The sequence below is a fragment of the Sciurus carolinensis genome, chromosome 2 (assembly GCF_902686445.1).
Source record: "Sciurus carolinensis chromosome 2, mSciCar1.2, whole genome shotgun sequence".
NCBI lineage: Eukaryota > Metazoa > Chordata > Mammalia > Rodentia > Sciuridae > Sciurus > Sciurus carolinensis.
Window position 1 is genome coordinate 33,748,713 of NC_062214.1, and position 26,974 is coordinate 33,775,686.

Genomic DNA, 26,974 nt, shown 5'->3' on the forward strand with positions numbered 1-26,974 from the left:
TCTATTCCCTGAGGCTTTTCTTTTGACTCCTTAAAAGGTTTGGAACATTTATCTAGGAGAGTTGTCATGAGTGGTAAACAAATAAGCAAAGTAATTGAGATGTGTCTGTTCCTTTGGGGCAAGAAAACAAAAATCATACCAAAAGTTAAAATTAATGTTCTTTACAGAATTTCAGTTTAACATGTACCCTCTTGGGTTATTTCCTAGGAATTCTAAATTAATCTTTGCTTCTTTTCTATCTGTAATTGGCAGTTTAGTTTCAGTGAGTTTTGTGACTAATAAATTATTGAGTGGTTTTTTTGAACAGGCATTTTTTTTAAAGTCTATCTACTAATAAATGCATCAAAAGTCAGTGTGTTCTGCTCTTATGTTAGTTAAAAAGCACTTCAATTACTGTGTGAAAATCACTCTTTCGGATTCTGTTTTCACATATCATGCAGTGTAAACTTTGGACCAAAACTCAGATGTTCCTTCATCTTATTTAGAGATAAGTAGAGAAATTTTTTTATTTCTGAGTTTTTCTTTGTTTGTTTGTTTTATCCATTCGTTTGGTCAGGAATCTACTGATTGTTAGAGACAAAAACCCAGGTTGGGTTGACTTAGGCAAGAAGAATATACATGAAGAAAATATGCAAGGTATAACATGTAAGAAGAGATTGACTGTCCAAACCAAGGAAAGGGAAGGCACAGTGTGCCACTCTGTAGGATTTTCTATAGCTCCTAAGCACTCCTCCCCCTACCCACCACCTTTTGCTTTTCCCTACATCAGTCTTTACCAAACCAGCAGATGGGCTTTCCTCCTGTCAGCAGACATAGGCACCAACCTGTTTTCTTCCTTTCTCCATTGACATGTAGGAAAAATCTTGGGGAAAGCCTTATTTTGTCCATATGTTTGGCCAAGCTTGCAGTCTTTGAGAAATCACCCGTAGCCAGAAGCAGAGTATGTCTGACCCAAGTTGGATGATTGCCTCCCCTGGACCAGTAACCTTGGCCAAGAGATGGGAGTTAAAACACACTGTAGCTCCCATTGGCACCATGCCAGAGAGTCAGGAAGTAGAGGAAGTTCTTCCCAGAGAAGTAGTATTGGATAGAGAAAACCTCTAATGAGTCCTGAACCCTCTCTTTGTAGGGTAGGAAAGAGATCAATTATTGATGCACATATACAACCTCATTGCCAGTTTAATATGAGTTTAACAACAGCGGCATACTCTTAGCAATGCCATAATATTAATCATTTTGTCTCCTGCAACTTAACGAGTCACAGTTTAAATGAAAATAGGAATGCTGCTTGGACAGAATTACAGCAAGAGTAATGATCTCTTACAAAAATAGCTGGGAAAGTCAGAATGTCACAGGGAAGGGTCCCTAATGAGGGAAAGTAGGGGACACCCCGAAGATCTAAGCACACTAAGACATTTGCATATTTGCATATGAACAGAGATGTTATCCTTTAGGAACATATTCTTTGTGATTCTAGGGACACCCCATTTTCATTAGTCACGTTTTTAAAAATACATCTAGCTTTTACATGAAGGCATTTTTTTTTTTATGTGAACAAAATCTGACTTGTGATACTTTTTAAGGGGTCATAGCTCAATGGTAGAGTACTTGCCTAGCATGTGTGAGGTACTGGATTTGATTCTCAGCTTCACATATAAATAAAGTAAAATAAAATAGAGGTCCATTGACAACAACAGCAACAACAACAAAAACTCTCCAATAAGATAACCCCATTGCATGGTTGTGAAGTTCAATAGCTAACTCTGAGGTTGGAGTCAGTATAGCTTTGAAAATTGGAGATTTCGTTCACAGTTATTTCCTATGCAATTATTATTTGCAAATGCCTATTTTGTGTAGAGCCTGAGATTTAAAAAAAAAAAAAAATGAGGGGGATATTGCAAGAGTAACGTCCTCTTGGAGAACAGTAATAAAGTTTTTATAACAAAAGTGTCTGCAATTGATATCTTATAGAGAAGTCAATTGTAGGATCAAGATTTAGAGTCATTCAGGCAATAAAGAGTAAGAATCCCCAAAGGTAGGTTCAGAAAGGAAAGGACATGAAAGGAGACCTGGGCTTGTGTCTATTCCCTGGTCAGAAACACTGATAGCAGCATCGTCTAATGCAGTCAACTTTCTCCCATCTTGAGAATAATCTATATCTGAGCTGTGTCACACCCACAAGGGAATATCAATGAGGGGAAGGAATAACATGAGATAAAGTATGAACTTAGGTGTGTCTGTATAGTTCTGTGAGCAAAATATAACCTACTTTATTGAATGTGATGAATGTTATTGTGGGAAAGGAAATTCAGAACTGGAGCATATCATATTTGAGGACGGAGAGCCAGTTATGTCTTTGGGACATCTAAAAAGGAAGACTATCTGGGATGAAGAAGAAGGGCTGAGGAGGGACTAAGGGAAGGAAAGGAATCCTTGGCATATTCAGAATCAGTACCAGGGTCCTGTCAACACATTGCCATGAGATACACGGTGACAGGAGAAATGAACAAATCTCCATAACTCACTGCATGTGGAAGGCCCCAAAAGGGAAGTCAAAGCAATGTACACTTTTGAGCTGAACCATGACACCTGATAAAAATGGAAAAATAGACTGTTTGTCTGGTGTGAGACAAACTGTGAACTTGTATGCAGAAATGTTGAGATAGGGATGGTGGTGCGCCATTATCAGCTAGAATTGCTCAACAGGCAGTTAGAGATGTTGAACTCAATTGAAGCCCCTGATAGAGTTGGAAGAGGAGTAGTTGTGAACTTGAGAATAAAAGAAAGAGTTTCATGTGAGTGGTTGGCCACTAGCATTCTATGGAGACATTAAAGTCATGATTCCCAAACTGGGTACCCAGGCACACTCAGGTACCACATAGAACGCTCAGGGGCACTGTGGGATATTTTTTAGGAGCTATTGTTGTTTTTGTTGTTTGTTTTTGTTTTGGGTTTTTTTTTTGGGGGGGGGAGTGGAGAATGCTGGGGATTGAAATCAGGGCTTCATGCATGCTAGGCAAGCATTCTACCACTGAGCTATAGTCCAAATATTTTAGATTTTTAAAGGAAACTAAACAACACCTGTTGAACCCTGTATAAACTACTACTACTTCGTTGCTTGGATCCAAATATTTAGTGAGTGAAATTTTGTTCTTTGATTTATTTTTGCCCAAGTGTGCCATGGAAAAATTATTGAGTTCTTATAGGCTCTGTGAATCTGGAAAATTTAGGAACCTCTGGAATAATGAAAGTTAAGTCCTGAAAAAATGACCATTAAGTTTGATAACAAAGCAGTTTTTGAAATATAAAAGCAAAATGAGGTGAGTTCCAGGGTTTGGAGCTAAATTGAGATAGTGAAGGGATTTGTTCAGTCACAGAAATGGAAGAAACAGATCAAGGATAGAACAAGTAACTGGCAAGGTGGCACATACCTGTTATCCCAGCTACTCGGAACACTAAAGCAGGAGGATGACAAGTTCCAGGATAGCCTGGGCAACTTGGCAAGACCCTGCCTCAAAGTAAAAAACTAAAATAAAAAGGACTGGGATATAGCCTAGTGGAAGAGTACCTCTGGGTTCAATCCCGGTACCCGCTGACACAGATAAATTAAAATACATGTAAAGTATCATATTGTATATTATATAAAATATGTTCTATATAGAGAGATATGAATATCTCTCTATATATTGCATATATATATATATATATATATATATATATAGTGCATATATAGTGTTTTGGGTCTTAGAGGACAGAATGGCAGGGACATGTTTTTATGCAGAGGGAGTTTATCCAGTGCAGACAGGAAGTTTGGAACTTTAAGAGGAGGAAAATGCAATGGCTGATGTGTCCTGTCACACATGAGAGAAAGCAGCACAGAAAGTAATCTTGGAAGAAAGAGCAAGGAAACCAAGTTAAGGACTCAGAATGTGGTCATTGGGAATTGCATTTGTGTTTTTCCTTAAAACTTTCATAACAAACCTAGGAGACAAACATTAGCCTTTTTTTTTTTTTTATTGTATACAAATGGGATACATGTTGTTTCTCTATTTGTACATGGAGTCAAGGCATACCATTTGTGTAATCATATGTTTACATAGGGCAGTGATGTTTGATTCATTATTTTTTTTCCCCTCCATATAGCACATCTCGTAGAGTGCCAGCCTCTCACGCTGGAGGCCCGGGTTCGAGTCCCCAGCACTCTGGGGTTCTGGAAATAACAAACAAACGAAACATTAGCCCTTTATAGAGATGAGGAATTTGAGTTTGAAGTTGTGAGGGTCTTAAAACAAAGAGAGAAATTGAAATGGTTTCTTCTAGATTGTCTCCATTTTCCTCAATGATATTGACAATAATTCTCAAATTCTAGTGTGAAGATTCTGATTTAGTTAATCTGGGATCAAACTTGAGAATTTACCTACCTTTTTTTCTTTCTTTATTTCTCTTTTTTTATTTTTTTTTATTTTGATTCATTGTACACAAGTGGGCTACAACTATCGTTTCTCTGGTTTTACACGAAATAGAGTCATATCATTTGTGTAATCGTACATGTATATAAGGTAATGATGTTTGTCTCATTCTATTATTTTTCCTTCCCCTCCTCACCCCCCCATCCCTTATTTTCCTCTATGTAATCCATCCTTCCTCCATTCTTGCCTCCCTTCCATCCCCTGTTATGTATCATCAAGAACTTATCAGAGAAATCATATGGCCTTTGTTTATTTGGGATTGGCTTATTTCACTTAGCATGATATTCTCCAACTGCATCCATTTACCTGCAAATGCCATAATTTTATTCTTCTTTATGACTGAATAGTATTCCATTATATATACATACCACTGTTTCTTTATCCATTCATCTATTGAAGGGCATCTAGGTTGGTTCCACAATCTAGCTTTTGTGAATTGAGCTGCTATAAACATTGATGTAGCTGTGTCACTGTATTATGCTGATTGGGTATAGGCCAAGGAGTGGGATAGCTAGGTCAAATGGTGGTTCCATTTCAAGTTTTCTAAGGAATCTCCATACTACTTTCCAGAGTGGCTGCACCAATTTACAACCCCACCAGCAATGTAAGAGTGTACCTTTTTCCCCACATCCTCACCAACACCCATTGTTGCTTGTATTCTTCATAATAGACATGCTAATTGGGGTGAAATCTTAGGGTAGTTTTGAATTGCATTTCTCTTATTACTAGAGATGTTGAACATTTTTTCATATATCTTTTGATTGCTTATTGATCTTCTTCTGTGAAGTGTCTTCTCATTTACCTTAGCCCATTTATCGATTGGGTTATTTGTATTCTTGGTGTAAAATTTTTTGAGTTCTTTATAGATTCTGGAGGTTAATGCTCTATCTGAAGTGTGTGTGGCAAAGATTTTCTCCCACTCTGCAGGCTCTCTGTTTACATTGTCAAGCATTTCCTTTGCTGAGAGAAAGCTTTTTAGTTTGAATCTATCCCAATTATTGATTCCTGCTTTTATTTCTTGTGCTTTGGGTGTCATGTTAAGGAAGTCTGGTCCTAAGCTGACATGATGAAGATTTGGACCTACTTTTTCTTCTATGAGGTGCAGGGTCTCTGGTCTGATTCCGAGATCCTTGATCCATTTTGAGTTGAGTGTTGTGAAGGGTGAGAGATAGGGGTTTAGTTTCATTTTCTGCATATGGATTTCCAGTTTTCCTAGTGTCATTTGTTGAAGAGGCTATCTTTTATCCATTGTGTATTTTAACACCTTTGTCTAGTATGAGGTAACTGTGTTTATGTGGGTTTGTATCTGGGTCCTCTATTCTGTACCATTGGTTTACCTGTGTATTTTTGTGCCAATACCATGCTGTTTTTGTTACTACAGCTTTGTAGTATAGTTGAAGGTCTGGTATTGTGATACAACCTGCTTTGCATTTCCTGCTAAGGATTGCTTTCATTATCCTGGGTCTCTTATTCTTCCAAATAATTTTATGATTACTTTCTCTATTTCTATGAGGTATATCATTAGGATTTTAATTGGAATTGCATTGAATTTGTATAGTGCTTTTGGTAGTATGGCCATTTTGACAATATTAATTCTGCATATCCAAGAACATGAGAGATCTTTCCATCTTCTAAGGTTTCCTTTAATTTCTTTCTGTAGTGTTCTGTAGTTCTTATTGTAGAGGTCTTTCACCTCTTTTGTTAGATTGATTCCCAAGTATTTTATTTTATTTGTTTTTCTTGAGGCTATTGCGAATGGGGTAGTTTTCCTAATTTCTCTTTCAGAGGGCTCATCACTTATGAATAAAAATGCATTGGATTTATAAGTGTTGATTTAATATCCTGCTACTTTACTGAATTAATTTATGAGTTCTAAAAGTTTTCTGGTGGAATTTTTTGGCTCCTCTAAATATAGAACCATGTCATGGGTAAATAGTGATAGTATGAGTTCTTCTTTTCCCATTCATATCCCTTTAATTTCTTTAGTCTGTCTAATTGCTCTGGCTAGATTTTCAAGGACAATGTTGAATAGAATTGGTGAAAGAGGGCATCACTGCCTTGTTTTAAGGGGGAATGCTTTCAATTTTTCTCCATTTAGAATGATGTTGGCCCTGGGTTTAGCATAGATAGCCTTTACAATGTTGAGGTATATTCCTACTATCCCTATATTTTCTAATGTTTTGAGCATGAAGGAGTGCTGTATTTTATCAAATGTTTTTCTGCATCTATTGAAATAACCACATGATTCTTTACTTTAAGCCTGTTGGCGCGGTTAATTACATTTATTGATTTCCAGTTGTTGAACCAACTTTACATCCCTGGGATGACACCCACTTGATCATGGTGTATTATCTTTTTAATATGTTTTTGTATGCAATTTGGCAAAATTTTGTTAAGAAGTTTTGTTTCTATTTTCATTAGGGATATTAGTCCGAAGTTTATTTTCCTTTTTGTCTTTGTCTGGTTTTGGTATCAGGGTGATATTAACTTCATAGAATGAGTTTGGAAGGGTTCCCTCCTCTTCTATTTCATGGAATACTTTGAGGAGTATTGGAATTAGTTCTTCTTTGAAGGTCTTATAGAACTCTGCTAAGACTCCATCTGGTCCTGGGCTTATCTTTGTTGGTAGATTTTTAATGACTTCTTCTATTTCATTGCTTGAAATTGATCTATTTAAATTGTGTTTGTCCTCCAGATTCAGTTTGGGCGGATCATATAGCTCTAGAAACCTGTTGATGTCTTTGAGAGTTTTTATTTCATTGGAGGACATATTTTCAAAATAGCTTCTAATTATGGTTTGTATTTCCTTTTTCATCACGAATTTTAGTAATTTGAGTTTTCTCTCTCCTCTTCATTAGTGTGGCTAAGGGTTTTCAATTTTGTTTATTTTTTTGAAGAACCAACATTTTCTTTTGTAAATTTTTTGAATTTCTTCTTTTTTTCTGATTTCATTATTTCAGTTCTGATTTTAATTATTTCCTCTCTTCTACTACTTTTGGTGTTGATCTGTTCTTTTCTAGGTCTTTGAGGAGTAATGTTAGGTCATTTATTTATTGACTTTTTCTTCTTTTATTGAATGTGCTGCATGCAATGAATTTTCCTCTTCCTACTGCTTTTATAGCATTCCAGAGATTTTGATATGTTGTATCATTGTTCTTGTTTACCTCAAAAAAAATTTTTATCTCCCCCTGATGTCTTCTGTTATCCATGCATCATTCAATAGTGCCTTATTTAGTCTCCATGTGTTGGAGTAGTTTCTGTTATTTATTTTATCTTTGATTTCTAATTTCATTCCATTATGATCTGATATAATATGAGGTAGTATTTTTTTTTATATTTGCTAAGAGTAGCTTTGTGGTATAACATATGGTCTATTGTAGAGTGCTGCTGAGAAGAAGTATATTTTCTTGTTGGTGAATAGAATATTCTATACATGTCTGTTAAGTCTAAATTATTAATTGTGTTATAGAGTTCTATGGTTTCCTTGTTCAATTTTTGTTTGGAAGATCTGTCCAATGCTGAAAGAGATGTGTTAAAGTCACCTAGTATTATTGTATTTTGGTCTGTTTGGTTCCTGGAGTTGAGAAGGATTTGTTTAACGTACATGAATGTACTATTGTTTGTGGCATAAGTATTTATGATTGTTATGCCTTGCTGATTTATGCTTCCCTGAAGCAGTAGCCCTTTGCTGACTTACATTGTTATTTTTCATTTATCCTCATGGCATATTTTGCTGAGAATATTCTGTAGGGCAGGCTTTCTATTTGTAAATTCATTTAGCTTTTGTTATCATGGAAGGATTTTGTTTTGTCATCAAATCTGAAGGTAATTTTTGCTGGGCATAAGATTCTTGGTTGACATCCATTTTCTTTCAGAGCTTGAAATATGTTGTTCCAGGTCCTTCTTGCTTTTAGGGTCTGGGCTGAGAAATTTGCTGATATCTTATTGGTGTTCCCTTATATGTTATCTGATACTTTTCTTTCATGGCCTTTAATACTCTATCTTTATTTTGCATGTTGGGCATTTTCACTGTAGTGTTCCTTGGTATGAATCTGTTGTAATTTTGTGCATTTGGGTGTCCTGTAAGCCTCTTATATTTGATATCCATTTCATTCTTCAGGTTTGGGAATTTTTCTGATACTTTTCATTGAAGAGAATTGATTGCCTTCCTCAATTCAAATCATTTTGAATTTGGTCTTTTCTTGATATCCCATTATTCTTGGAGGTTCCATTCATGAGTTCTTACCATGTTCTCTGAATAGTCAACTTTTTTTCAAGATTAAATATTTTGTCTTCATTGTCTGAGGTTCTGTCTTCCAAGTGATTTAGCCTGTTGGTTATGCTTTCTATTGAGTTTTTAATTTGGTTTATTGTTTCCTTCATTTCAAGGATTTCTGTTTGTTTATGTTGTTTTTTTTTTTTCAGAATCTCTCTTTATTGAAATGTTCTTCCTGCATTTGCTCTTTTATGTTTTTTTTTTTTTTTGTTGTGATCATTCATTGTCTGCATTTGCTCTCTTATCTCATCATTTGCTTCTTGGATCATTTTAATTATGTACATTCTGAACTCCCTTTCTGACATTTGTTTTGCCATGCTGTCGTTGGATTCTATTGATATAGCATCTAGGTTTGTTTGGGACACTTTCTTCCCTTGTTTTCTCATGCTGTTCATGTATCTTCCCGAGGTATTATGTCATAGGAATATTGAAATTGGAATTAAAAGAAATAGGTTGTTAGCATGAGAAAAGGGAGAAAAAGTTTCCAAGGAAACAGATAAGAGGAAAATAGAGTGAGAAAAATATTAATAAAACAAAAAAGTAGGAATAATAGTAGATATAATAGGAATAATTGTAATAATACTACTAAGAAAAAATTTTCTACAATAAAACTATAGTCTACTATTCAAACCTCCTAGTCTTCAGTAGCCTGAGTCCTGAGAGGAACTTGATAATGTGGTATCCCAAGAAGGGTGCTGTCCCACTATGGATGGTGGCCTCCAGGTCGGGAATAAACCATGCTAGTGGGTAGAAGTGACCTCACATGTTTATAGATGGTCAGCTGCAGCACGGGCACTAGACCATGAGGGGTGTGGACTCTGGAGACCACTGCCTGGGGCATGAGGCTGGGTGCGGGAGATGTGTGAGGGTGGTGGCCCTGGTGGCTGGGCCTGACCTCTGCAAGGGAGATGTGTATGGGCAGTGGTCTTTCTTTCTTTTCTTTCTTTCCTTCCTTTCTTCCTTTCCTTCCTTCCTTTCTTCCTTCCTTCTTTCTTCCTTCCTTCCTTCCTTCCTTCCTTCCTTCCTTTCTTCCTTCCTTCCTTCCTTTCTCCCTTCCTTTCTTCCTTTCTTCCTTCCTTCCTTTCTTCCTTCCTTTCTTCCTTTCTTCCTTCCTTCCTACCTTCCTTCCTTTCTTCCTTCCTTCCTCCTTCCTTCCTCCTTCCTTTCTTCCTTCCTTCCTTCCTTCCTTCATTCCTTCCTTCCTTCATCCCTTCCTTCTTCCTTCCTTCCTTCCTTCATCCCTTCCTTCTTCCTTCCTTCCTTCCTTTCTTTCTTTCCTTCCTTTCTTTCTTTCCTTCCTTTCTTTCTTCCTTCTTTCCTTCCTTCCTTCCTTGCTTCCCCCTCTTTTCTTTTTTTTCTTTCTTTCTTTGTTGTTTCCCTACACTGTGGATTAAGCTACATTCTCAATCCTTTTGATTTTTTATTTTAAGTAAGGATTTCTAAGTTATTGAGCCTCCTGGTTAGTAAGGATTACAAGTGTGTGACACTACCCCTGGTACAAGTATGCATTTCTAATGTGCTCCCCAGTGAAGCCAAAGGTGCTGGTTGATGAACCACATTTTGAATAGCAAATAGAGAAGCTAAGTCATCAGCTCAGAGTTTCTAGAAGAGTGTCATGTCTTTAATAGATGATCAATATTTGATGGGTTGTGGATGAATTGAATAGCTTCAATAAAGCATGTGTTCTGGGAGCAAAGGAGGCAGGACTAGTTCTGGAAAGGATAAAGACCAAGTGTAGTGAGTTTGAGGTCAAAGAGAAAGGTTAGGGGATGCAGCAGGAAGGGATGTATTTGAGGAAATGTGGTGTGGAGGCCGACACCAAACCAAATAAAAGAACTGGGTGGGTAGAAAGGGTGTGAGGTCTCAAGTCTGGTAGTTTGGTTGACTGGATGTCAGTGTACTAAGAATGAGGACTCTAGATTGGAGGAAAGTAGTACAGATGAGCAGATGCTGACATAAGCAAGAAAAGAAGAAAACATTCTGGAGTCAGGCACAATAATGGAGGTGAAAATATGGAAAAGGAAGTGTTATTATCACAGAATTCAAATGAATTGGTAGAGATTTAACAGTGCCCTATGTGAAAAGGGAAGGTCTACTGAGATGCCCCTGAAGTCTGTAAAAGGATCCATCTCACCTGGGGAGGTTTCAAGAATGCTGTTTCTCAGGCACTACCCCTAGATATTTGCAGTTCATAAGCCCAGGAACAGATCCTAGAATCTGCATTTTTCAGAAAGTTCTCCAAGTGATTCTGATGTTGTATTCAAGGTAGGCAGCTGTGAATAACCTCTTGTTAATCAAACCTGTAATATTTCATGATTCCTTTAACCATGACAGTCAGGCAATCTCTTTTGAATGATCAATAAGCTTTCTGCTGGCCCAAGCCCCAGTAATATTTGCTTAGATTTAATCCACTTCACAGATGAATGAATCAAATTTCATTTACTTATTTAATTAATTGGTTAACTATTTATTTAGTTTTGCAGTGTTGAGGCTCAAACTCAGAGTCTCACACATGCTAGGCAAATGCTCTAGCTCCATGCTACACCTCTAGGCCCTTACATTTATTTTAAATGAATGCGGATACTCTGTTGTAATTCTTAAGAGAATTTCTTTTCCTTTACTTTTTTTATTCTCTTAGACAATGACTTTCTGAAACAATTCTAAAAACCATAATGAAAAGGCAGTATGGAGTAGTGGTGAGCCATAGAGCCTGTTTGGGTTCTGCCACTTACCAGCTATGGGGCCCTGAGTCAAGGATTTGACCCTCTGTGTCAATGTGTTCAATTCTCAAGTGAAGAAATAGCACCAACTCATAGGGCAGCTCCCAGAAATAAATAAGTATATGCATGTAAAACTCTTCAAATTGTGCCTAGCATATATAGTACATATAAATTATCAGGGAAGGTTTGCTGGATGATGATTATAGGCAACTCTCTGTATCATTGGTTTCCACATCTGCAGATTCAACCATTGATCAAAAATATTTGAAAACTTTTGTTTCTGCATTGTGTACAAACATTTTTGGACTTTTTTCCCTAAAAATATGTTATGGTAGCTATTTACATACCATTTACATTATGTTAGGTATTATAAGTAATGTAGAGATAATTAAGAATACAGGAGGATATATGTAGGTTATATGCAAATGCTATGCCATTTACTGTAAGAGACTTGGAGCATCCATGGACTTTGGCATCTTAAAGTGGTCCTGGGGCCAACCCTCCACAATACCATGGGACAATTGCATACTTCCTTGTCACTATTATAATTGCCACTTTTATAAGATCAATCAAAAAGAGAATCTTCCCTTTAGGGAACAGCAACAGGGCCTTTCATTGGAAATCTGTACTGTCTTTTAAGTAAGAAGCCTTGTAAGTGGCCATAGTTACTTGAGCAATTGCAAAAGTTCTCATAGTGCAACAGAGATTGGTGTGTGGAATTATCTTTATGTAATTGATAAGCATTTACTAGGCATCTAGTTTTCCAGACTTATATAGAGTGCCAAGAACATGAAGAACCAATAATTGCCCTCTTGAATCTTGGTTTTATATGCAAATGGATATGAAATCACTCAGTAATTGCATTCATGGTGATGCAAAGTTTAATGGAAGGACAGAAGAGAATTCCTGATGCTCATTGTATGAACTGCAAGTTACTCACATAAGGACAGAAACATCGTTTCTAAAAGGGGCAACTCATGTCATCCTTGAACAATGAATGATAGCTGGAAACCAAGAATTATAATTCACTGCCAATTATAACTTATATTTTTATCATGCTCATTTTTAAGTGTGATAATACCTCCAAAAAATAAATGCAGGGATAATCTCATTTAAAATCAAGAATGTAGATTCAGAAAATATTGGGCCCTATTCCCAAATTCCAGCTTCAATAAATCATAGGGTAGAGATAGGACCATGGTTCCACATGGTGAGTTCCACAATGATTTCCCAGAGTCAGGCTGCTGTAACTAGCACAACAATCTAATGAATTCAGTTCAGTTAAAAAGAATAATTTCATATTAAAATCCATAGGCACAAATAATATGACAGTTTTAAATTATGTCCTCTTTTCCAATGTTAGCTATCTGGCAAATTGAACCATTATTCAACATTCATCACAGAATTTCTAACCACAGATGCTGTTGTTTGGGGTATAATGTGTAGGGGAGGAAGCTCTTTTTATGATCATGTAAAACAATAAACTGGCATTTTCTTTCCCCAGCTCATTCAAAAGTTGACAGATGTTGCTGAAGAGTGTCAGAACAACCAATTAAAGAAGCTCAAAGAAATCTGTGAGAAGTAAGCCTTCTTTCCCATGGCTTGTGTATATACATTTATTAAACAGAAATTACCATTTGATTTGCCTAATACCCACCCCCCACAAACTTGTACTTCTATTTTGATTTCAGAGAAAAGAAAGAATTAAAGAAGAAAATGGATAAAAAGAGGCAGGAGAAGATAACAGAAGCTAAATCCAAAGACAAAAGCCAGATGGAAGAGTAAGTTTAAAAGATCTACTCTCCCCTACCTTGCACCTGAGAATTATTTTATTCCTCATCAGAGTAACAGGTTCTTAACTAGGCAAGGGCTCCTCTGTGAAGTTTCTCCTTGAATTAACCTTTCAAATGATCCCTGTGTTCCCTGTGTAAGGGATTTCACAGTGAAATATCAAACAAGGGATAGTTCAATAAAATATTAAGGCACATCCAGAACCTTGTATATAGAAAGTAAACAGTTTCAGGAAATGACCGAATGCCCACTGTCCAAATTTCAGACAACCTTCATTCAGAGCATCTCATGAAAACAGAGCTCATGCCTTGGGAGGAAGCTGGCCTTTGTCCAGCAGCTGACAAACGGTGCCTTCTGCAGCAGGAATAAGAACGTTGAAAGTTCATAAACTTCCATCTAAAAGTCTGAGGTTCCAGATGAGTTGGTGTAATGATCTATGAATTCTTTGCTTCAGGGAGAAGACAGAGATGATCCGGTCCTATATCCAGGAGGTGGTGCAGTACATCAAGAGGGTACGTGGGTCATTACTCTCTATCCTTTGCAAACTGCTGTGAACCTTTTAGGAGCTTATTGGGAGCTTCTGCAAGTAAATACCATGCTTTTGTTCTATCTGTTTATCACCAGCACCCAGCAGAGCTGATTCAGGGAGTAGGCACTCCACAATCAATGTTTCTGCAAGTTTATTGCAAAACACTCTATGTATAAAAGGGCTAATCTGAAAATAAGCAAGAATCATTTGTAAAGACAGGAGCCCAGACAGATGATGTGAAATGTCCTGGGATACTCAGAGACACAAACGGCTTTTATGGGGAGAGAGTCAATGGGTGGGAAGGCTACTCTAGGTGGGATCTTTGTCATCTGGGACTTGTGTCTCCTTTATTTTCCCCCCCTCTTCTCCTCTCACAATGGAGCTTGGCTTCCTGGAGCTGGTTCCTGTGTTCTCTTTAAATAAGCATATTTCTTTCCTGCAAGTTGCATGCTTTGTGCTGTTGTTGCACACAACTACTGGTTGGGGAGAGACATTACACATTCTGTTATCTGAAGGTCACCAGATGTTTTGGGTACTGTAAATCTAGATTATTCGGTAGTTAATATCTTAATCACTTAGCTGCAGCTTTCTTTAGAATTTATAATACTGGGCAAAAGGGAGGGCATGTAATTTCTTGGAGGTACAAAGGAAGGGGAAGGTAAAGTAACTCCGGTCTCCCCTACCTTTATTTTCTTTATTAGGGAATGAATCCAGAGTTGCTCTACCACTGAGCCACATCCCCAGTCTCTTTTATTTTTATTTTTTTTAATTTTGTGACAGGGCCTCCCTAAATTGCCCAGGCTGGCTGCAAATTTGTGATTATACTGCCTCAACTTCCCCAGGAGCTGGGATTATTGTGCACCACAGCACCTGGCTAGGAGTGGCTACTTTTACACAGGGGCACTCTTTATTTTTAATTTTTAATTTTATGAATGAAAATGTTCAGACATTTACAAAAATACAAGTCCATTAACCCCCATCCCTCCCTTTCCTTTGCCCCACTTCAAAGCTTATCTAGTCTTATGTAACTGAAAGGGATAGTCTTGACCAGGGTACCACATGATTAAATATATGCCATAGATGTGAAAAATTTTAATTTTTTTTTTCTAAAAAAGAATATAAATGCTTTTGATTTTTTTTTGAAAATAACCCCCCCTCCTTTTTTTTTTTTTTTTTTTTTTAAATTTCATTATAGTTAGAAGAGGCACAAAGTAAACGACAAGAAAAACTCTTGGAGAAACACAAGGAGATCCGCCAGCAAATCCTGGATGAGAAGCCCAAGGTAAAGGGAACTGAACGATAATTCAAAATCATTTCATTTAATTTCCATTCAGTAAGAAGAAAGCCTTCCTGATTCACGTAAGTACCTCACACCATTGCAGATCAGATCTCACATGTGAAACTTTCATCTTTCACAAAGACAGTAATAATCTTTACAGCAATATTCTGAAAGCATTTATCACAAACTGCTGAGCTTCTACAAACTGCAAGTACAGGGAACCCACCTCTAGATATTTGGTTTCATGGTCTGAGATGTGGCTCAGGCACAGGAATTTTAAAAGTGCCCCCACCCAAGCTGATTATGCACTTGAAGACTAACCAAGCTTCTTTGTTATTCAGCTTAAGAAACTTGGGTAATGTTGCAATGGCAGATTCTGTCCAGCAGAGGATGCCCTGCACCCAAATCACCCTGGCTTTTACCCAGTAAAACATCTCAAAAACCCCAAAAAGCAATTTTTTTTTTTTTCCCCTTACAGTAGCAGTTCACTGGGACTCCACTTTAAACTTATAGTATGGCTGGGGAAATAGAGCTTAGTGGCAGAGTGAGTGCTTACTGTATGCAAGGCCCTGGGCTTGATTCCCAGCACCAGTAAAACAAAACAATTGTATTATGCTATTTGCTTGTTAAAATTAATCACCTCATGAATATTCAATTGAACCTAATTTCTATAAACCGAATACTTCCAGGTTAGCCGACTGCATCTGTTTTAGAATATTCCATCCATTTTGATTCAGCACCAAATAATTTTCTGTATAAAAACAAGTGTAATCTTCAGTTTTCCTATCTATCTGTAGTTCAAAATACATACTCTAAAAAAAAATGTGTCATTCTACACAAGTGCTTTTTGAGCAAAGCTCAAGTGTTAATTGTATTTAGTTGTATATTTAATTCCCCGCTTTACTTCAGAGAGATTTCTCATGGCTAATTCTAAATACATTGTCATATTTATTTATGCTCTTCAGTTTTCATATTTAGTGTATAAGACATGTATTTAAAATTTTTGGTTCTTTAAGGCTTTAGGACTATATATCCTCAAGCAAAGATTAATAATTATTTTGATGTTGTTAATTCTTATGTTCCCCATATAAATATTTAGATAGCTTTAGCCACCTTCTCAGACTTCTTGTCCATAAGTAAAATGGAATATATTTTATCATAGTTTTAGAAAAATTACTATATAGTCATCTCCCCTAACCCCAGTTTCGTTTTCATTCATTTTAGATACTGATAGTCAACAGTGATCTAAAAAAATTATTGCATGGACTATTCGAGAAGTTTAATTCATAAGTTTTAAATTGCAAGCCTTTCTGAGTGAGGAAATCTGTCATTGTCCCCCTTCAGCTGCCCCAAAAGTGAATCATCCCTTGCTGCAGTGTAGCCACACCATGTATATGACCCACCCATTGGTCCCTTAGCAGCTTCTCTGTTATAAGATTGACAGCCAATGTAGCACAGGGTTTGTATAACCCATATTTTAAAAGTTAATAATAGCCCCAAAACTCAAGAGTAGTTGCAAAGAGGCACCGGGGCATAAAACATGGAGGCACCGAGTAACTTGTATTTTGTGGCAATGCGTGGGACATCTAGGAAATATCATACTCTATATATAGGGTTTGATACTATCTGTTGATTCAGGCACCTACTAAGTATCCTGGATCAGATTCCATGGATAAGGGAAAGTCCTACATTCAGGCTTCTTCATTTTTAAATGCTCAAATATTTGGAATAAAACACTCAGGTTTGACTAAACTTTAAGAAATACTTCAATAATCAGTGCCTGGTGGATATATTCAGATACATACATTTTCAATCCATGCTGTCTAATTTTAAAAGTGTCATTACTTCACTGATGTAATATATTTGCTCATAGTTGATGTCTTATGAGCCAGTTTTTGTATTTTTTTAAAAATCCATCTTGGAAAATATTATAATTTTCACAGTTTTAGTTTACTTTAGGGTGTGTGTGTATGTGTGCACATGCACATGTTCACATGCACATGGGCACACCTGTGTGTATTTTGGTCCAACAATATCAAACGTCTTAGTTATAGATGAAATGCAATATAAACCTGTTAAAATTGCATAATGCACTATAAATAACTCGTACAAAGATTTTCCTGTGATTGATCTAGGTCATCATGATTAAAATCAACAGAGATGTTGAAGCACTTTTTTTTTTAATTCATTGTACACAAATGGGGTTCATTGTACACAAATGGGGTACATCTGTTGTTTCTCTGGTTGTACACGAAGTAGAGTCACAACATTTGTGTAATTGTAGCACCTTTCAATCTCATCACTGCATATAAACAACCATTGTAGGAACTAACAACTTGGACCAATTTATCAGTCAGAGTGTAATCAGCTATACTTTTATAGAACTCAATTAAAACTGACTTAAACAAAGTAAACTTTTAAGTCACATTCCTGGAAGTTTAAAGGTGTCCATAGTGCTAGGGATGGTTGCTCTAGTGGTTCAACAACCTCATTAAGAAGCCAGGTACTTTTCACTTTCCATTGTTTCTTTCCATCCTCAGATTCTGAAACACAGTCATGAAATGCCTGCCAATGGCTATGCATTATAACTTTACATAAAACTTTTCCAGGGCAAAACAGGGAATGTCTTCATTTTGTAACCCTTTGTAGGATGGAGGAAAAACCTTCCTAAATTCCCACAATAAGTTTCCCCTATTGGCTATTATGGTGCCATGCTCTCATTCTTAAACTAATAATAGGCAAGAGAATATAATGTTCATGGTTATCTTTGAGTGATCACAAAGGTCGGGGAGGGAGGATCCAGCTTCTCCTCAATTCCATGGTCACCAGATACCTGGACAAAATTGATGTTTTGTCATTAAACAGAGAGTAAACAGTACTTTGATCAGTAATTAGCAGTGTGTGGTACAACCATATTTATAGCAATTTTTAATTTCTTCTTTCTTGGTCCTGTAGAAAGAGATCTGAGGTGGTAATATGAATTTTTAGTAGTTCTAATGTCTTCATTTTTTTACTCTACATAGGTGCAATTATATGAATTCCCCTTTGTTTTTCATCCAGGAAGTTGCTCTATGACCATCTTATTTTAAATGAATTTGAAACTTGCCCTTGAAAATTATCGATTCCATGTAGACTGAAGAATTTATTGAAGGGCATTCTTTGGGCTTTAAAATATGCTTTGAGCTAAGTGAAGTGGCACACACCTGTAATTCCAGCAACTTGGAAGGCTGAGGCAGGAGGATTGCAAGTTCAAAGCCAGCCTCAGCAATTTTGCAAGGCCCTAAGCAATTTAGTGAGGCCCTGTCTCAAAATGAAATATAAAAATGTGGAGAGAGGCTAGAGATGTGGCTCTGAGGTTGAGTGCATCTGGTTTCAATTCTTAGTACCAAAACCAAAACAAAACAAAACAAAATACTTTGAAACCATGACCTGAATACTAAAAAAAGTTAGAAATAGTCTGGGACATAGCAAGCGAAGGGAAATACCAATAGCAATAACAAGGAGAAGCGTATTAGTTTTCCATCACTGACAAAATACATGAGATAATCCACTTAAAAGGAGAGGTTTATTTTGGCTCAGTTTCAGAGCTTACAGTCTGAACAGTCTGTTGCTTGGCCCTGGTGCTCTGGGTCTGTGGTGGCACAGTGCATCATGGCGGGAGTACAACACCAAGGAAGGCTGTTCACTTACTTAGTAGCCAGAAAGCAAAGAGAGAGAGGCAGGATTGGGGTGGGAGGGGTGGCATTCCAATTTCCTTTTCAAGGAGATGCACCCAGTGACCTAACTTCCTCCCACCAAGCCCCACCTCTTAAAAGTTTCATCTCATCCCCATAGTGCTGTTTGCTGGGAACCACATCTTTAACACATGAACCTTTGGGAAACAGATCAGATCCAAACTATAGCAAGGAGCAATACTCAGCAGTCGGACAAAACAATTAGATTAAGCAGGGAACATCTGGGGGAAAGACTAAAGCACAGGGCAGCAACTGTAGACCAACAAGTGGTCAAGTCAGCCAAAAGATTGGTCACCAATGCTCCTATAACCGTGGGACATGGACCAGAAATAGAAGGGAATTGGCTTTGAAGTTGTTCCTCTTCATATGCAAAATCAAATGGCCTTTGAAGCTTGACATAGAAATGAGGGAAATCAACATGAGCAGAAACAAAATAAAAAGAGACTAGCTCAAGAAATCAAAATTCATCAATCATATCTATAAAACAGGTTCACTGAGGCCGTTGCATTCAGTCAGGAAGATGAGAAGGCAAGTGATTGTGTAACATCTAGAAATTCATGAACTATTCCATGTTTTGGATGAAGAATTTAAGCTGACATAACAGCAGGTGTTGTTAAAGACAATTGCAACCTTCTAAGGAAGATGGAGGTATGCAAACTGCCCTATGTTAATGAGGACAGCACCATTCCTCCTCAAGTGCTTTACAGATGGAATAACTTTTTCTAACTAGAAATCGATAATGGTTGATTTCCAGCTATAGCAAAAATAAATTACTAAATGACACCATATTTCTTTCTCGTTCTTTCACTATAACATTGGATATAATAATTCATGTCTTCTTTGTCCACTTAAGCAATGTCATCTTGTGCTTGATGTTCCTGATCCTGTTCTTAATAAGGAGGAGGCTCTTCCTACTTCATTTTGTTCTCCTGATGTGACTATTTTGAGCTATTTTGAACCCTAGTCATATATGCATAATTTTCTTAGATACTGGTAAATAACTCCTTTAATAGTAACAGACAAGTATAAAAATTATTGTAACAAAAGAGTTTTGAAAAACCATTGATTGAAAGTTAAGAGTCCATTGTTGGCAAGAAGTTGTTCCACTTGCTAGTTTTAAAGCAAGTTACCTATGAAAAACTAATTTAAAATATAACTCAACACTAAGTCCATGACCTAGAACGATCAAGTGGAGTTCTCAACATTTTTACCATCTTATAACAGAACATTCCCAGGAGAATGTACCTCATCAAAACCAGGCTTAAAATCATTTGTTTTACTACCTGAGCTGGGCCAACTTCTTTAGTCCCACTCACCTGTATTGTTAGAGGACCAAGTAAAGAGTCCCAGAGAGAATGTTTATTTCAGATTGTCTCACTTCATGACATTTACAAGGCCCTTTTTACATGTAAGGTCTCATTTAAAATGAGATTTAATAAATCCACTTCTTTTGTATGAAATTTTTGAGGGCATCGCAGAAAACGGAGGTCAGTGGTCCTTATGGGCAACTTATACAACTGGTAAATGTTTTGACCCTCAATTTGAAACACCATCAATTTATATATTGCTGTATGTAAGTCCCACTGAAATTTATTAATTTATAAACAACCATAGGCAATCTTAAAGGGAATAATCAGTTCTTTTTCAGCAGACTTCTAAATTCTGGAGAAATTTTCAGTTGCATGTTTATAAGCAGTGAGAAATTTGATTCAGTCCCTAAGTGTATGAGTTTCCAGTTTGAATTAAGGTGTATATTTTATGAAACTCATAACTGCAGAATTCTTAAAATGGATAACAAAAAACACTGGCCAGTCTCCCACTTCAGTGACATAATTGGTCTCCTTGGGATTTCCATATCCGGGTTTGCCAAAGTGAATAGGAGAGGATTTAGGTGTCTCAAAAGTGTTAGAAGCAACTCAAGGACCCCATTGCTAATGCAGAGAAACTGTGCCTCCTCTGTTCCTGCTCTGATTTGATCCATTATACAAAAGACCTTCTGCTTTTCTCCTGAACACTTCAGAGAGATTTATTTTAACATGTTGAAACATCATTAATCAGGTGTTGCCCTGAATTGGCTGTGAATATTCCAATGAATATTGATCACTTTACATCTACTGACTCTCATTACAAGAAGAATCATCTTTTGAGGGGACTTTTTAATGAACTGTCTCCCTAACCTCATAAAACAGTCGATAAATGTGTAATTTACTTTTTCTCTGACACTTAATTTGTCTTTGATGTTTCTTAGGACACAGCTTTTCTGTTTTAATTTAGCTCATCATTGAGAGAGAATTCCAGGAAGCTTCAGGGCATTTTAATTTATTCCCAAGAACATTTCATCATGTAGCTACTGGTTCTTCTTATATATTTTTTTTTAACTCTACCAGGGAGATATACACCAATTTTCCTCATTTCCTCTCTGAGATCTTTGCAAAAGGGCAAGTGCTCATCTCTACATGAAGTTATTCTAGTCAGATCTACTGCTGGCCTCTGAGACAGAGCCCTAAATATGGCTAGTATTTCCCCCAAGTGATTGGGGGCAGGAAGGTTAACTTAAGGTATTTAAAGGGAAATCTTTTGTCTTAAATGATTCAGTTATGCCTTCTTTAATCTTTGACTACTTTGTGGGGAGATGTGGACTCACTGGGCCAATATCCATTGGTCCTTCTTGTGGAAACCAGACCCAAAGTGGTAACTACTACCTGTACATTATGTTTTGCTCATTATCACATCTGGATTCACCCTTCTGTTGGTTTGGTTTTTGTTTGTTCTGCACAAGATTTTTCTTTTTGTAACTTTATCAATGTGGACTTGCCTTTTTAGAAAAAAATATTTAGTTATTCCTTTATTTTCTTGAGTATAAAACTTAGACATGTTTACTTTCCTTCTTGGAATTACCAAGATATCGGAACAGTTTTGACTCCATTGGTCCACTCTAAACTTATTTTTGAAATTTATTTTAATTCTATAGACTTTTAAACTTGTAAGAAATGATTGTTCTTCTATTTTATACATTAGTGTTCATTTAGATTTGCCTATGTGTTCATAACTTTCTTTGCTACATATTTTTCCATGTCTCAGACATGGAACATTGCCTTGTATTTTCTCTAGAAGTTCCTTTCATGTGATCCACTGGTGATAAACTCATTAGGGTTTATATATTTTTGTTTTTACCTTTATTTTTTCCCCCCAAATATGGCCTTATTTTTGTTTAATGTGGATGAGAATACCCATTTATTTTCTTTTTTTTTTTTCTGGGATGATATGGTCACTGGTTATAGAATTTAATGTTGGCAGTTATATTCTTTTAGTTCATTGAAGATTAAACTTTACTGTTCTCTAACTTCCTCTATTTTTAGTTAACTGTTAGTTTAGTTATTTTGAGGATAATTTGAATTGTCCTCCACTTTGACTGCATTTAGGATTTTATATACATACACACACATATTTTTATATTTTATACATATATATTTTCCAGTGTATTTAAATGTGTTTCAGGCGGCTGAATGGATAACATATCTGTTTTATAAAAACTCTGCACTAACGTGTCAGTAAATAATGGCTTCTGAACAGTTTTTCCCTTTCTCTGCTAGAGTTCTGAGTAACATGCACATATATATGTATTTGCATATAAAATAACATGGACCACCTTACTTCATTTTCTGTCTTAACCCTTCCATATTTTCCATCTTTTTATCTCTCTGTGCTGTCCCGTGGACATTTTTTTTCTGATCCTTTTTCTGATGTACTCTTTGCTTAAATTGCTGTTCTATTCATCCTGACTTTTTAACTTTAGGTTTTGCATTTTATATTATTTCTAGAAGTTCTAGTTGGTCTGTTTTCAAATCTACAAATCTGTATGTCATACACGTTGCAGGTTTTGCATATAAACAGGTTTTGCGTATAGGGTCCTCATCCATTGAGGCTGATGAAAGATGAATTCAAAGTTTCCAGCTTTAGCAAAAACTCATCAGGGCAGAACAGATTCTTTGCTTATTACAGGTCAGGGCTCACTGCTACTTTCAGATCATTCTTTTGGTCTTTATGGTTCTTAGGGTGTTTAAAGGAGATAGTTCAATTATCAAATTCAGTTTTTTAAATCACTTTCAGTGGAAAGGATGGTCCAAACACAACCTAGCCAACCACTGTAAGAAATACAAAGCTGCCCCGCCACAACAGTGTTTGTAAATGTTTTAAAATAGTTAACATCTGTATTACTTGGGATTCAACTAAAGAATCATAATGAGTAGGAGACTGTGTGCTATAGGGAGTTGTCGATTGCCTTGTGCAACCCTGGAGACTGGCTTTATGCAGTCACAATGATGTCTCTCCATCTAATGCTAGACTCTAGCAGATGGGCAGTTTGGAAAAAAAAGATTAACAAGTAGTCTTGTTGACTTGGGTAATCTGCAGGGACTGACACTCTGTCACAGAACTGAACACACACATACACATACACACACATACCTGGTCCAGGAGTTGGAACAACCAATGACCCAAGGGGAAGGGAAACTGACTGAAGGCCCAGCTCTTGCTTCTCAACAACCAGACAAATCAACAGAGCAGCAATAGTGCCTGCGTGCTACAAAATGACTGCTGCCTCTCTCATCAGTCCTCCACATCTCCATGAAACCCACTAGAACTGAAAGCATACAGAAAGGCAACTCTGGGAAATATACTTCAGTTGAACCAAGTTGGCACATTACAAAACTATTACACTATTATGTAAAAGTTGAAATTTTCATTTTAAAAAATACATTGAATTTCTCTTGAATAATATTAGACTGTATAATTCTACTAGAAACACATAAACAAATGTGTAGGTCTGCAAAGTATCTACCCCTTAGGCCTGTATGGTACTCTCTAGTCTGCTTCATGGACTTCTGTTGCCTATTGGTCCCTAGAAGTCAATAGATTTGGAGATGAAAATAAAATGGCAGCTTAGAGTTATATGAATGCCACTGATTCCTCATCCTCTTCTTGGCCCCGTCAGCTTTCTTTCCACATCCTTTTCAATAGTTTTCTTCCCTGAGGTTGAGACAATGTAGGCTCAGGATGATAGATGTATTGGATAGAAGGCAAAGATCTGAGAAAACATGCCCCACCTGCACAAGTTGAGGGTTATGGGTTGGTGGGATTTAGAGTTCCTTAGCACACACTGAATTTAACCTTAGGAGTAGGATGAGATCAGCCTCAATACCACTAACTTTCATCTGCCCACATGCCATACATGAAAGAAGTTCATTCAACCACTGATGACAAAACTGTGGGTTCCACTTCTAGTTCTGTATTCCTATCACTGTGCATGATTTCTATGAACTTTTCTACTACCTGTTTGTTTGTTTTTTTTTTTTAATTTTCAGTATATTCCTAGTTTTTTTTTTTTTTTAATTGAAAATAGCCAAACACATACACAACTCAAACACTTTATAAGGCAAAAAAACACAAAACTTTAATTGATGTCTGGTCACTATTACCTGATTTTACTATGGCCTATTTTAAGGGAAAGACTAGCCAAAGTCCATCTAAGAGAAATATTTACCTGCAGAAAATGGGAAAGGAAAATATATTAGGTGTTTTGAAATATATGATGAGGCAGAGTATAGAGGTCACAGAACAGGCTGTCGTTAAAGGTGCAATGCAGGGCCGGTTGGCTGAGAAAACACTAAAGGAAGCTTTGGTTCAAAATAGGAAAGCAGTTGCTAAGAGCAAGAGTTATGCTGTTTTCCCAGTATTATGCCTCAAGCCAAATTCATCTAACAAACCAATTACTTGGAGTCCTGTTTATACAAAATCAACTGACACAAGTGTTCTGCATTTATTATGATCATTAATTGAATCTTTGAATTTGACAAGAATTATAGCTGAAACCAAGGCTTGGACAACATTTTCACATTTTTAAGAGTCACATATAACACATGGTCACACCCATATGTGTGACACACTCAATTTTATAACACCTGCAGCTTAGCAGGTTTAACCATTTTAACCTCAAAAATGGGTTTTGCCCTGGGTGATTATAGGAAATTTGTAGTAAGCTACATCCCCAACCTTGCTTCCTTTTTCTTTGTACCTTATAGATTACCCCTCCCCCTCTAAAAATGAAAAGTAACTCTTAGTTTAAGCTGTTATACTTCTTAAATTCCTTATTGGGTCTTTGTTTTAGATGGAATCAGGAAAACTATAAAACTTGAAAACTATCATAAAGCAGTTGAAATAGCTATATAATTGTTAAGGTACCAACTATTGTGCAACCACCTTGGTCAATGCCACTATCAACTCTCACTGGATTTCAAAATGGCCTTCTGACAGGTCTCCCTGCTGCCCTGTGTATCCACTTACAATCCATTCCATCATAACAGTCAAAATAATGCTTTGAATCAGGTCACTCCTCTGTTCAAGCCCTTCAGAGCTTTTATCTCCCCAGAGTAATGGCTGAAAGATACAATATGAGCCAACACTCTTTTGCTGAGGTTCGTTTTTCTTGTCTTGATGATCTGCTCTTTGTTGAGGCCGTATTGGGATTCTTGCTTGGCCCCAGTGAGCCAGCACAATCCCATCTTGGGCTGTTGTATGAACTGTTTCCTCATCTCCCAAGTGTCTACTTGGGCCACTCTCTCCTGTCTTGCAAGTCTTTTTCAAATCTGTCTTCTCAAAGAGGCTTTCCACCATCACTCTGTTTAATTTGGCAAGCCTCCTCCACCACTCTATCCTCACTGGTCTCTCCTCTTCTTTCTGTTCTGCTCTAACTTTTCTGTTTTTCATAGTACTTATCACCTTCTCTCATTAGATTATACACTTATCTCCTAATATTATTCAGTGTTGGTCCTTCCCCATTAGAGTATAAGTTCCACAAGGACAGAGGCTTTGTCTGCTTTTTTCACTGATGCTTGCTGGTGCCCTTGAGTTCCAGACACCCGAGAACAATTCTTGACAGAGAGTTGTTTTTCAATATTTTTATTTTTGAAAATGTAAAAAGATTCATAGATTTTTGCATGTCATCCTTGCTCAGGGACCATGCTCAGGTCCCTCATTTTAATTTTAGTATATGTGCTTCCAAAGGGAAGACCAATAAATATTCTTAGAATTTATGTAGAAAGCTCATAAACTTTACATTACAAAAGTAGAGCTCTTAAGGTTATATTCACTGGGCTCCATTGTTCCACTGAACAAGAGCAGAGCTGTCAGTAATTCTGCATCATCTCTTCTTTGGTTTCTTGATGACTGACAGTGGGATTTTGTGGAGAATTTTTCAAAAGGGGTAGTTGTGATCATATTTGATATCTAATCCCTAGAAAGGATGGGGAAGAACCAAGCAGGACTCAGTAGTCGGTTCCATTGCCTTTGCAGTGCCCTGTCACACTGGAAGTGATGGGAGAGATGTAGGAGTTGTAGGTGTTACATCTCCAGTCCACAAGGCTCACCAAGCGTCCTCCCAGATAAAAAATTTACAACACCAGGTGACATAGAAAGCAATTTCATTGCCAAAAAAAATGACAGCCTCCCTTTTTTTCCACACAGGGGGAAGGTTCCTCCTCATTCTTGTCGGAAACTTGCCATGAGGATCCCTCTGTTTCCCCCAAGTTTACTCCCCCCAACCCTCCAGCTCTCAAGTGGTGACCACCGTCCTTCCTTCCGGCCAGGTAGGACTGGATGGGAGGGCTTGCTTTTGAGAGAAGGGTGGTGTGTGACCATCCGGTTTCCAGACAGCACGGACTTGCTCCTGGCTCTTCACCTGCCCTTCTCTATGTCCCCATCTTTTCCCTGCTCAAGTGCTTGGCCACACCCACGATGGTTTCTGGTCCTTTCCTGCCTTATTCTGGTTTTTACTTCTTCCTCATTGTGGTCTCTCTTCCTTGTATAACTTCCATTCTTCCATATTATCTTTGTCCTCTTTCCTGTATTGATTTCTCTATTTGCAAAACTTGATTCCATTTTGATCTTAATCTTTCTTGCACTCAGAATATTCTTCCCACTTTTGAAACATTTTTTCCATTTCTATTTCTCACTGTCCTGTGGCCCCATAGTCCTATTATCTTAAAACCCAGTCGAATCAAATTAACTCTCAGGGAGTCTTCTCAATTCTCTCCACTCATTGTACCACACCACTCCTTTGGAAATTCTAACAAAATTTGTAATGTACTTTATTCCCACATGGCATTAAGGGGGCAGCTCT

The 26,974-nt window shown here is 37.1% G+C and overlaps 1 protein-coding gene and 1 non-coding gene across 4 annotated transcripts in view; one reads left to right on the plus strand and one right to left on the minus strand.

The window, feature by feature from the left end:
* Plcb1 (phospholipase C beta 1) overlaps nucleotides 1-26,974 on the plus strand; it is a 710,759-nt gene that overhangs the window by 609,883 nt on the left and 73,902 nt on the right. For 2 of the 3 annotated variants that reach the window (XM_047539543.1, XM_047539542.1), the window contains exons 28-31: nucleotides 12,970-13,046; nucleotides 13,157-13,246; nucleotides 13,711-13,768; nucleotides 14,981-15,067. In XM_047539543.1, the coding sequence (XP_047395499.1) occupies nucleotides 12,970-13,046; nucleotides 13,157-13,246; nucleotides 13,711-13,768; nucleotides 14,981-15,067 (312 nt within the window). Of the gene's footprint in view, nucleotides 1-12,969; nucleotides 13,047-13,156; nucleotides 13,247-13,710; nucleotides 13,769-14,980; nucleotides 15,068-26,319; nucleotides 26,442-26,974 lie in introns of all 3 variants that reach the window. The other variant, XM_047539544.1, reaches the window with a different exon arrangement.
* On the minus strand, nucleotides 25,764-25,867 carry LOC124978419 (U6 spliceosomal RNA). Its single transcript, XR_007107440.1, has one exon. It is a non-coding gene; the product is annotated as a U6 spliceosomal RNA (small nuclear RNA).